At 38.5% G+C, this 12,386-nt stretch overlaps 1 protein-coding gene across 1 annotated transcript in view; it reads right to left on the bottom strand.

Annotated features, from left to right (window-relative positions):
- Positions 1 to 12,386, bottom strand: part of Adss2 (adenylosuccinate synthase 2) — a 32,348-nt gene that overhangs the window by 18,595 nt on the left and 1,367 nt on the right. The window contains exon 2 of the mRNA XM_028865500.2: positions 638 to 740. Coding sequence (XP_028721333.1) covers positions 638 to 740 — 103 coding nt within the window. The remainder of the gene's footprint in view (positions 1 to 637; positions 741 to 12,386) is intronic.

Below are 12,386 nucleotides of genomic sequence, written 5' to 3'. Positions count from 1 at the left end.
TTATAATATAGACATACATATTATAAATGTTAAAATGTAGACAGCTGTAATAACCATCTATTTTGAACAGAATAAGTTACATTTGTTAACAGAACATTGCATTTTATTAAGGATTACCACAGAAATTATTCAGTTTATAACATGTATAAATGATAGGGATATAAAATGCTAAAATTACATTGAAAACAACTTGAAATACTTTGAAACAAGTGAATCATGTTCTGAAAGAAGCTAACAGTGTGGCTGGATCATGGTCTGGACCAATGAATGTCTTTTAGAATCACTCTCTGCTGTAGTCACAAAAATCATTTTAGTGTGTCATGAGCATTTTTAAACAGCAGAATACAAACCATCAAATTATACTTGTAAGGGTTTAGAATTAAACATCTCTTATTTCATAGTCAGAGTTGGAAAGTCTTTGGAAAACTGGAATAATATGCACAGATGCTTGCAAAGCCAACATCCTGGGAACCAATAGGGCAAAAAACCTAAAAGGGTAATCAGCAGCTAGCGACTCAAGGTATCGTGGCCAAAATTAATGACACCACAAGGAACCATCTGGTTAGTAAAAGTGAAGTCAGTGTTGATATTGAAAATATACCACTATTGGCCCCAAGCAGTTCATTTAAACACTCACCGATGAAGGCAGTAACATTTGGGTTAATTATTCCACTAGGTAAAAGATGAAAGTCATACTCCACAGAATCTACAACAACCGTGTGGCCAGCATTATTTCCTCCCTGAAACAGAATAAAGGAGGAAATTTGAGCCTGATAATAAGTATGGTAAATAGCTCATCTAACTAATTCCTACTGAACCGTCAATATATAACCCAAGAAAACCCAAATGTTTGCAATATACATTAATTTATTAAAAAATATATACTTATTTGGTTCTCCTCCTGCTATAGTACACTTGAGTGATTGCTCTGAAAGGGTGAAGAAATTGGTAAATTCAGTTTCTGGAAGACAGGAAGTCACATTCCTTTTTAAGAGAGAAGGGGAGCAAACGCTCAACTCATTTAGTTTGTCAGGCTGTCTTTGGCCCTATATACAGGACATTTATCAATCTAATTACTTTACACACACACACACACACACACACACACACACACACACACACACAGAGCAAAATGTGAAGCCTTTCTCATATTTTTACTACTTGGCACCCAGTCACCCAGTTCTTAATATTCTTCTGAAGATTTGTGCATAAAAAAACATATTTATATTTAGCTTTGTTGCTGTTTTGTGATGTGAGGGCTCAAACCCAGGGCCTCCACAGTAAGTTGGACTTACTTTTTTATATTCACCCCCTTACCTCCTCCTCCCCACCCAGTCCCTCTTTCCAAATCGTCTATTCTCATGGTTCTCATATACATAAGACCATCAGATATGACAATGGTGCCATTTCATTCTTCTTTATGGATGAACAAAGTATCGTCTGTTGACAGATAACTAGATTTGTTTAAATAATATTAAAGGCCATTCTATAACCTTGCAAATAAAACCATTTCATTCTTTTATATTCTTTTTTAGTTGTACATACAATATAATTAAACTGGTCCCACAATGAAAGGGATGAGTTGTTTTCAGTTTTCTGTCATTATAAATAATACTGCCATAAACTTCCTAGTATATATTATTACACTCAAAACAATTTATCACCATTGTGGTGGAATCCTAAAACATACATTACATTCCAAAAGCACATTATTTACCTTAAGTTAGTCTTTTTGAAATAACACAACTTTTATCTGGATTTTCATCTTTTTAGCCCACAGGCCAATCAGCCTTTCAAAAAAATTTTTGTGCTTCAGAAAACATGCCTCAAAAAATGTCAAGAAAAATCTCTTAAAATATGAATATCTTAGTTCCTGGGGCTGGAAAGATGGTTCAGAGGTTAAGAGCACTGGCTGCTCTTCCAGAGGTCCTGAGTTCAAGTTCCAGCAACCACATGGTGGCTCACAATCATCTGTAATGAGATCTGGTGCCCTCTTCTGGCCTGCAGACATATATGCAGGCAGAACACTGTATACATAATAAATAAATCTTAAAAAAAAAAAATCTTAGTTCCCTAGAAAATATCATCCTGAGTGAGGTAACCCAGACTCAGAAGGACAAACATGGTATGTACTCACTCATAAGTGGATACTAGATATAAAGCAAAGGACAATAAGACTGCAACCCACAGATCCGGGGAGGCTACCTAGCAGGAGGGACCCTAGGATGACTGTGGCTTATAATCACTGGACAGACAAGCTTTAGTGAAACATTTCACTATTAGGATAAGAATTTGTAATGTATCAGGCTGATGAAAGAAAATGCTGGCCATACTTAGAGGGGAGGCTAAAATCTTTTTATACTATGGATTAGCCTATAGAAAAATGTCTGCTGTAAATCAAACAGTGAAGGGAAAGATGAATAGGAATCTCACATAACTTAAGTAAAACATAGTTCTCTGAACAGATAAAGATAGGTTTCTTATGTATCCCAGAATCTAATCAATATTTATATGTATAATTCAGCTATCATTTGACTTAAAGGGGCTTATTGGGAAATGTTAGATTTTTTTTTTTTTTTTTTTTTTTTTGGTTTTGTTTTGTTTTTCGAGACAGGGTTTCTCTGTGTAGCTTTGCGCCTTTCCTGGAACTCACTTGGTAGCCCAGGCTGGCCTTGAACTCAGAGAGCCGCCTGGCTCTACCTCCTGAGTGCTGGGATTAAAGGCGTGCGCCACCACCGCCCAGCTAGGAAATGTTATAATTTTTACTACTGTCTACAGAGAAAATATTACTGTTTAAAATAACCCTGGACTCTTGAATTATAACCTGTTTTTTATATTAAAAAAAAATCTTAGTTAGCAAGAAAATTCTAACTTGGTTTAGATGGTTTAACTAAGATAGTTTAATTCTAAATTGTTATTATTTTAAGTGTAATAAATATTTACTAAATGTTCAATGTATTGGTAACTTTAAGATAAAGGATCAGTCGCTTATTCTAGGTTCAACATTCATTCCTAATTCCCAAAGCCCCCAAGCCTGAAACTCCACTTGCTGACATGATACCATTAGTGGAAAATTCCACACCATGAAGCTTCCATCTCATGCACAAATTAAAAGCCTGAAATCTGAAACACTTCTGGGTCACAAACATTGTATGTGCAGGATACTCATTTTTAAACATGCAGCCATTAAGTGTGAAGTAAATTATGTTCTCAATACCTCTTAATCAAACCCCTTAGGTTAAAAGGAGAAAGGAATCATCCTACGCAGGAGAATCCTTCCACTTTTGAAAGTGTCCTTCCAATAACTAAATGCCTCTCATGTGCATTCTCCTCTTTGGAGGTTTTGTTGCCTAAGGAAATGCATTTGCTGTGTCCTGAAAACTTCTTAAGTGGTTGAAATTTGTTTCCACTGTCTACAGCAGATTACCAGACATCAAAGATTCATTGCACTTATGAACAAAGAGCCTTATTTTCAATTTCTGTGTAATTTTGCAAAACTACAATGTGTGGGTACGAGTCTTTTCCAGTTCAGGAGAATAAATGTTTACAAATGTGAAAAAAAAAGTTTACAAATGTGAAAAAAAAAAAAAAATCCATGGTGTCTTGTGGTGCACTCCTGTAAGCCTAGCCCAAGGCAGGAAGAAACCAGAATGTAAGTCATCCTCAGCTACAGTAGTGAGTTTGAGACCAGCCTTGTCTTAAAAGTGCCCCCCTCAGTCCAAGATTTGTTTAAATAACTGCCTTATTATAATCATTACAGAAGAATGAGAAAAAAAGAAAAGCCGGGCGGTGGTGGTGCACACCTTCAATCCCAGCACTTGGGAGGCAGAGGCAGGCAGATCTCTGTGAGTTCGAGGCCAATCTGGTCTATAGAGTGAGTTCCAGGAGAGCAGGACTGTTTCACAGAGAAACCCTGTCTCAAAAAACCAAAAACAAAACAATGTTTGTGTTGTATAACAAAAGCCTACTCTCATAGCTAATGTTTTACCATGTCAGGTAGTAATGATAACATCAACCAGTCAAGGATGAAAACCGGCATATTCATTTTAAAAGGTATATGGTAATGAATAACAATTTAGGGAAATAGATTAGTTTATTTCCTAAGTTCATTCAAGTTAATATGTAGTTTGGGCTGGAAAGTTCAATTATGAAAGACTAGAAATTGCACTTGCTGCAAAGCTTGCTAACTGAAATACTAACCACCGTTTTTAAATAACCAGTTTCAGCTGGGAGGTGGTAGCACATGCCTTTAATCCCAGCACTTGGAGGCAGAAGCAGGTGGATCTCTGTGAGTTCCAGGACAGGTTTCAAAGCTACACAGAGAAACCCTGTCTCGAAAAACCAAAAAGCGGAGGGGGGGGGTGTTAATCCCAGCACTTGGGAGGCAGAGGCAGGCAGAGCTACACAGAGAAACCCTGTCTCGAAAAACGAAACAAAACAAAAAAAAATAAAATAAATAAATAAGTAAGTAAATAACCAGTTCAGTTTAAATATTTAAGTTTAGCTGCATGTAGGAATATGGTGAAAATATCCAGAACAATCTTGGATTTCCTTGTTAAGTGCCATTCAGAGGAAACTGAGATATAAAAAATTAATCTTAAAACACAGTAAGGTGAACTTCTGAGGTATTACACATACAAAGTTTCTTTTTTTTTTTTTTTTTTGGTTTTTTTTTTTTTTGGTTTTTCGAGACAGGGTTTCTCTGTGTAGCTTTGCGCCTTTCCTGGAACTCACTTGGTAGCCCAGGCTGGCTCGAACTCACAGAGATCCCTGGCTCTGCTCTGAGTGTGGGAAAGGCGTGCGCACAGCGGCTTACAAAGTTTCTTAATGAGGTAATCTGTGAATAAAGTTCTAGTATATGGTCCTATTTCATAAAATACATCAGATGAAGATTCAGATTTGAAGTACCTATTTGGATACTAACCTAAAATATTTATGGATTGAATGTAAAATGCAAAATTCCCCACCTTGAAAGCTCAGGTAACTGTCCTCAAACAGACACTGATCAAATGGAAAGGCCACATCCTTTAGCTGAGAGCAAAACCAAGAGGTTCTAAATAGGAGCAACACTGCCCATGACCTCCCGCTCCCATCTGCAAACTAGAAGAGGAGACGGTGCCACAGATGATCCTCCCATGGCCTTGCTTTTAACCTAGATTTAATGTGAAATATACCAACTTGTTTACGGCCATACCAACCTGTACTACACCCTATCCTGTCACCCAAAAAATGAAGAAACAGAACTAGTATGAGCCCAAAAGTACTTTACTATATATTATGTGCAAAGTTTTTCTGGAAATCCTAAATTGAATGATGTACGTGTTTATAGTAAATATCAAGAATAAATCCAAGTTAACTATACTGAAATGAGCAATAAATACATGAAAGAAAATTCGGGGGCTGGACAGATGGCTCAGAGGTTAAGAGGACTGACTGCTCTTTCAGAGGTCCTGAGTTCAATTCCCAGCAACCACATTGTGACTCACAATCATCTGTAATGAGATCTGGTGCCCTCTTTTGACCTGCAGGCATACATGTATACATAATAAATAAGCAAATCTTTAAAAAAAAAAAAAAAAAAAAAAAAAAGAAAAGAAAGAAAGAAAGAAAAGAGAAAAAGAAAATTCAAAGACTTCTCATCACCAAACATATTCTGACATGGTATACATCCCCTAATAGGTATATGTTACCAATTTTCTTTGACTGCTATTCTAGTGTGGTGGTTTGAATGAGAATGGCCCCCATAGGCTCATCTATTTGAATACTTGATGCCCAGTTAGTGGAACTGTTTGGGAAGGATTGGGAAGTGTGGTCTTGTTGGAGGAAATGTCACTGGGCAAACTTTGAGGTCAAAAATAGAGTGTGATTCCTCTTATTCTCTGCTTCATGGTTGATGTTCAATGTGAGCTCTCAGCTGGTCCTTCACTCATGGACTCTAACCCTAAGACAAATTAAACATTTTCTTTTTTAAATTGCTTTGGTATGGTGTGGTCATGGCAATAGAAAAGTAACAAAGACAGAAATTGGTACTGGACTATTTATTGCTGTGACAGACCATGTGCTTTTTGGAAGAATGTAGAAGACTTTTAGACTTTGGACTAGGAAAATTGTTGAACACTGTAAGCAGAGCTTAATGAGTCATCCTAGTAGGATCCTATTGAGAGTCATACAGACTGTATGTGGAGGCTGAAATCAAGAGGTGCCAGGGGCAAACAATAGCAACAGGGCTAGTGAGCATTCTTGTAAAACTTTGGCTAAGAATGTGGCTGCTTTTTCCCTTGTCATAAGAATTTGCTTGAGGCTAAGTTGAAAAGTAATGGGTTCTGAAACCATAAACCAAATGAAATGCTTTCTCTTACAAGTTGCCTTAGTCATGATGCTTTATCATAGCAATAAAAAAGTAACTAAGGCAGCTGGAGAGATGGCTCAGCACTCAAGAGTACTTGTTCTTGCAGAGGACCTGGGTTCAATTCTCAGTACCCACATTGCAGCTCACAGCCATACCTAACTCCAGTTCTAAGTGATCCAATGACCTCTTCGGACCTCCACAAGCAAACAGAAACACAAGTGGCACACAGCTACACATATAGACAAAACACGCATATTCATAAGATAAATCTAAAAAGAATAAAGTATCTTAGCCAAGCATTCTGACAAAAGCCTTGCAATCTCAGCATTCAGGAGGCTGAGACAAGATCATTAAATTCCAGGCCAGCCTGAGCCACACAGAGTGAGACTCTGACTCAAAAAACAAGCGAGAATAAATATGTTTTTAATTAAGCTTCTTAATAACTTGGGTGTCACATCACAAAGCTATGCAATAACTAAACATTATTTATTGTATATATATTAGATAGATAGATAGATCCTATATATAAAAAACAAAAACACCATGTTTTCAAAGCAAAAAAGCCAAGTTTTTTTGGCTTTTACAGAAATACATAGCTAATTTTCACTTTTTTTTCTAGAATTGAAATAATAATTTGGCTCCAAAAATTGTTCTGGAAAAGAGGTCTTACAGTACATTACAGACTGTTGAATTTTCCGGATGTTTTCTCCTGTCTTGTATTCGCATACAAAATCAACTCCAGGTCAGCTTTAAGAGTATGTTCAACTCCCCCTTTTTCCCCTTACTTCACAATTGAAGTCAACATGCCCCTGGCCACAGTACTGATCCAGATAAATACAGTAATCTAACCTGAGCCAATCATCTTCAGAAAACCAGGATTTAAAGTGCTAGAACCCATGAAGTGCTGCTGAGATAGATCCCAGAAGCAGCCCTGGCCACCCCCTCATCCACTAAACAAATCCTCAGTTTGATTATTAGTTTCTTTCCATGTCTGTAACAAAGAATGCACATGGTTCAGGAAACAAGCACATTACAACATAGCAAGTATATCCTTTGCCTTTGGAGTTTACATCCTTGCTCTAGAAATAAAAATATATGTAAGATTAAATGCCGAATTTTAATAACATTTCTATGTTGTCTAAGGCAATACTTAAAAGAATGGAACTGCAGAATACAGGGATGCAATAACAATACTTAGTCATCTTGTAATTTTTGTCGGACTTTTCACGAATACCCTTTCTTCTTAACTGGATCTTAAAGAAATCAGAAGACAAGTGCTTTGGATACTTTCTCTTTCTGTGCTCTTCAAAACCAGAGGCCACCAAGTCCAATTTTACACTGTAAGTTCAGACCAAATATTGTCGATATGTCTAAATTTCTAATTTTGAAGTTCTAAAGGTCCTGGGAAGTTTAAAAGGCGACACTGAAAGGAAATCAAGTCTGCAAAAATGACTGCATTCTTGGTTTACTTTGCTACTGGACCTATTCTCTCAAATTACTCCCCTTTTTTAAACTTTGAGTGAGTTCCTGCAGTGATAGTAGAGATGAAGGCAACCTCTTGAGGGTGCTAAGAACACAAGACAAAGATGGTATCTTCTTTTACAACAGTAAAAGCCCAAGCGTAGAGGACTAACAATTTCATGCACAAGTCCAAGTCCCAGAGGCACTTCTCAGACCCCTGAGGACTGACTCTGAAATAGTCTGCTTCTCTTTGTCTCTATTGTTTGAAGACACGGACACTATTATAACCAACAGGGCCCAAAAAGAATGAAGGAGTTGGGGTCATTAGCATTTAGAGCATCTGTACCGACCTGCTCTTAGGGTCCTGCCCTTAGGGTCCTGACAGGATATATCCTCAGCAGCAGCCACTAAGAAAACTCCTGTGCGCATTCGCTACATTTCCTTAGAAAGGCGGGCCTTGCCACCTCCTCTTTCTCTTTGCTCTCAAGCCCAGGAACCAGGTCTCTGCCCCCTTGTCTCTCCTCCCCTCAATGAACCTCCCACATGGGCCTTGTTGTATGATGTGACTCCTTCCCGCCATACAACAGGGGGTTCCCACTGTAGATTAGAGCAACAAATCACAATGCCTCAGACCCCATGCCCTTGAACTGTTCTAGAAACCAAAAAGGTTTCTTGTCTAGTGTTCACACTTAAGAACTGGCAGTTTGAGTCAATGCTTACTATCTATGACACTTTCTGGGTAGCGAAATCTTCACTTTTCCAGATGAACTGTTTCACAAAATCCAATGCACCTGTCAACCCATAACAATAAGCACCCTTTTAAGCACTAATTTCAATTAGCTTGTGATTTCAAAGTTGACTGTAAAGTTACTACTAGCACAGTGATTAAACTACTCCACACAACCAGATGGAAAATACATAAAGGCATCTATCTGCATTACTTTTTAGCAAAGATGGCCATCCAAGTGCTAGGGTAACCCTTGGAAAGTTCAAAGCATCCACTCGGCTTTCACCACTGCTGTTACTTTCAGTTACAGACACATACATGTGAAATGACAGTCTTGGGTCTTGTTTCATACCTTAGATTTCCATTATGAACCAACTCATAATGAAAGCAGGAAACAGCACTCACTGACCACAGACAAACCATGGCTGCCAGGGTAATCAAGACCACCCTTGCTTTCTCTAAGACCATTAAATAAGGCTGGTACAAACTCATCTCTGCAGGTTCTACTCAACAAAACAAAGGAAGCAAACACAGTATCTTACTGCTTACTAACAAGCTACTTCTGTGCTGTCCTGTTTCCACACACTACCACCTTCCTCAGCCCTGCCCTGGCAACAAACCCGTTTACACAGCAGTGGTTTCCTAGACTAGGAGTTTCTTGTGGGCACAGGCTCAGACATTCTGGCATTTCCACTGCAGAGCTAAGTGTTGTCCTGTAGATACAAAATAGGTGTTTCCTGGATGAGTCATCAGTCTACAGCTGGTCCTCTACTTACTCTTCTCCTTTCAGTTTAAAAACAAACAAAACATTGATCTAAAACTAAAGGCAGCAGAGCAGTAATGTATCTATGAACTGGAGCACCTACACCTTTATAAATAACTATCTATGATCCTGAACTGGAAGATAGGCCTTAAGTGCTCCAATGATGTCATATTGCTTTGCACCTATTTTTTTCCCCAAAAGGTACATTATTTATTAAAATGTATAGTAAGGCCCGGCAGTGGTACACACCTTTAACCCCGGCACTTGGGAGGCAGAGCCAGGAGGATCTGTGAGTTCGAGGCCAGCCTGATCTACAGAGTGAGATCCAGGACAGGCACCAAAGCTACACAGAAACCTTATCTTGAAAAACCAAAAAAATAAAAAAATGTACACTAGTTAGACACTAGTTAGGAAACAGTCACCCCCCCTCCTCACCTTTTTTTTTTTTTTTTTTTTTTTTGGTTCACAGAGATCCGTCTGCCTCTGCCTCCCAAGTGCTGGGATTAAAGGATGTGCCACCACTGCCCGGCCTTGGCATATTTATTTTGACCGATAAACCTACATCAGTGCTGTAGCACCAGAAGTCACAAGCTCCCTTTACCAGTCAGTCACTGCTGGTATGGGTTTTCTGAGCGTAGACAAGTGCATAACGCTGGGCCTCTCATCTTGGGATCATACATGGTATTTTCACTCTCCTAAAATACCTGTGTTGTACATGTCCGTTCTTCTCTCCTACCTGGCCCCTAGCAATCATACTTCTTGTGTTTTTTTTTTTAATTACCTCTTCCTATAGTTTTTCATTTTCTAGAATGACATATAGTTGGAATTATATAGTATGTAACCTTTCGGACTAGCTTTTTTTTTTTAATTCAGTAATATGCATTTAAGACCCAAGATCTCAGCCTTCTGTGATGACAAATGAGTAGTAGATCCCTTGGTAAATAAGCAGATATACCTAGGGTTTATTTCATTTTGTTTCATATTTAACATCGAATTCTTTATTTTATTTTTTTATTTTTTATTTTATTATTATTTTTTATTTTTTATTTTTTTTTTGGCTTTTCGAGACAGGGTTTCTCTGTGTAGCTTTGCACCTTTCCTGGAACTCACTTGGTAGACCAGGCTGGCCTCGAACTCAGAGATCCGCCTGGCTCTGCCTCCCGAGTGCTGGGATTAAAGGCGTGCGCCACCACCGCCCGGCCCTTCCTCACCTTTAATTTTTTTTATTTTTTTTTATTTTTTTGGTTTTTCGAGACAGGGTTTCTCTGTGTAGCTTTGCGCCTTTCCTGGAACTCACTTGGTAGCCCAGGCTGGCCTTGAACTGACAGAAATCCGCCTGGCTCTGCCTCCCGAGTGCTGGGATTAAAGGCGTGGCCACCACCGCCCGGCCTCCTCCTCACCTTTTAAACTAGATTTTCAAGTGACATTTTAAGAAGGAATTATTCTGTGATTCTATGTGAAGTATAGATATATTTTATAGATATTGACTTATATAGTTATATATGGATACATTTTATATATACATCTATATAACACACTGGAGAAATGATGGTGTGTAACTATAGCAAGGGATACATAACTGTAAACCTGTTTGAATGTATACTTAATTAGCATAGAGGGACCGGGCAAAATGGTAGATTTCATTAGGACACTTTCATACAGGTATATCATGTACTTTGATCATATTCAGCCTCTTTGATCCAATCCCCTTCCTTTTCCCAAATAGTTCTTCCTACTTTCATGTCTTTTTTAGTTTTCTCTTTGGATGAGAAAAGAAGCCATATCTGCTTTTCTAAATCTAAATCTGACTTACTTAACATAATGTTCTCCAACCCCACCCATTTGCCTATAAATGACAATTTTTTTCTTTATGGCTAAAACTCCACTTATCAAATAAACTCAAAACTGATCCAAGCTCAAAATTCCTTTCCTATCATTGGCTCTCTGCAGTCTTCAGTGTTATAACCTAGAACTTCATTAAGTAGATACTGGGTTACTAGTGCTGTCAAAGAAGTTACAAAAATGAATCAGAGAAATGCTGGAGGGTCGTGGTGGCACTTGGGAGGCAGAGGCAGGCGGATCTCTGAGTTTGAAGCCACCCTGGTCTACAAAGCTAGTTCCAGGACATCCAGGGCTACACAGAGAAGCCCTGTCTTGAAAAAACAAAAACAAATGCTTAAGTCTATTTTTAACTACTTGCAGCTCATGAGAATAGTAAGAATCCTAAAACGATGGACTCTTAAAACATACAAGAAAAAAAAAATGTAAGGATTATATAAACAGTAAGTAAGTTTCTAAGTGTGGAGAGTCTCCTAGCCTCAGCTAACACTTGGAAACCAAGCAGGGCTTCTCCCAATCATTTCTCTGAACATTCCAAAGGCACCAGATCAGCCTAATGCATGACCTCCCTTCAGAACACTTTCTTGGTAACATAGCAATACCTCAGTCTACAAGCTAATTCTATAACTTTTTAAAGGTACAATATGCTGAGAACTTTTAGGATAAATGCTACAATGGCTACACCCTTAGAATCTACAAAGCAGCTGGACCTGTGAACTATTTCCAAGTAAAAAGCCAATCAGGCCTCAAACCCACCTTCTATCCAGCAAGGGTTTAGGTACTTCTCTAAGTCTTTAGTCCAGCACACAACATCTGATTTTAAAACTAAAAGTCCTATACACATATTTATGAATCTGGAGCACCTACACCTTTATAAATAACTATGATCCTGAACTGGAAGATAGGCCTTAAGTGCTCCAATGATGTAATGTCATTAGTTTTGCACCTATTTTTTTCCACAAAAGGTACATTATTTATTAAATGTATAGTAAGGCTGGGCAGTGGCAGGGCAGTGGCACTCGGGAGAGACAGGAGGATCTCTGTGAGTTCAAGGCCAGCCTGGTCTACAATGGCTAGCACACCTAAGAAACAGGTGGGGTAGGTTACTGTGCCAATAAAAAGGAAGATAGCAAAAGTCAAAGCATCCAGCTTTAGCAGGGCGGTGGAGGCACACACCTTTAATCCAGCACTCCAGCCTTTAATCCTGGCACTGGGGAGGCAGAGCCAGGTGGATCTCTGTGAGTTCA

Source organism: Peromyscus leucopus, chromosome 15 (assembly GCF_004664715.2).
Source record: "Peromyscus leucopus breed LL Stock chromosome 15, UCI_PerLeu_2.1, whole genome shotgun sequence".
NCBI classification, from domain to species: domain Eukaryota; kingdom Metazoa; phylum Chordata; class Mammalia; order Rodentia; family Cricetidae; genus Peromyscus; species Peromyscus leucopus.
Note: the sequence above shows the minus strand (reverse complement) of the source record. Positions and strands in the feature narration are given on the sequence as shown.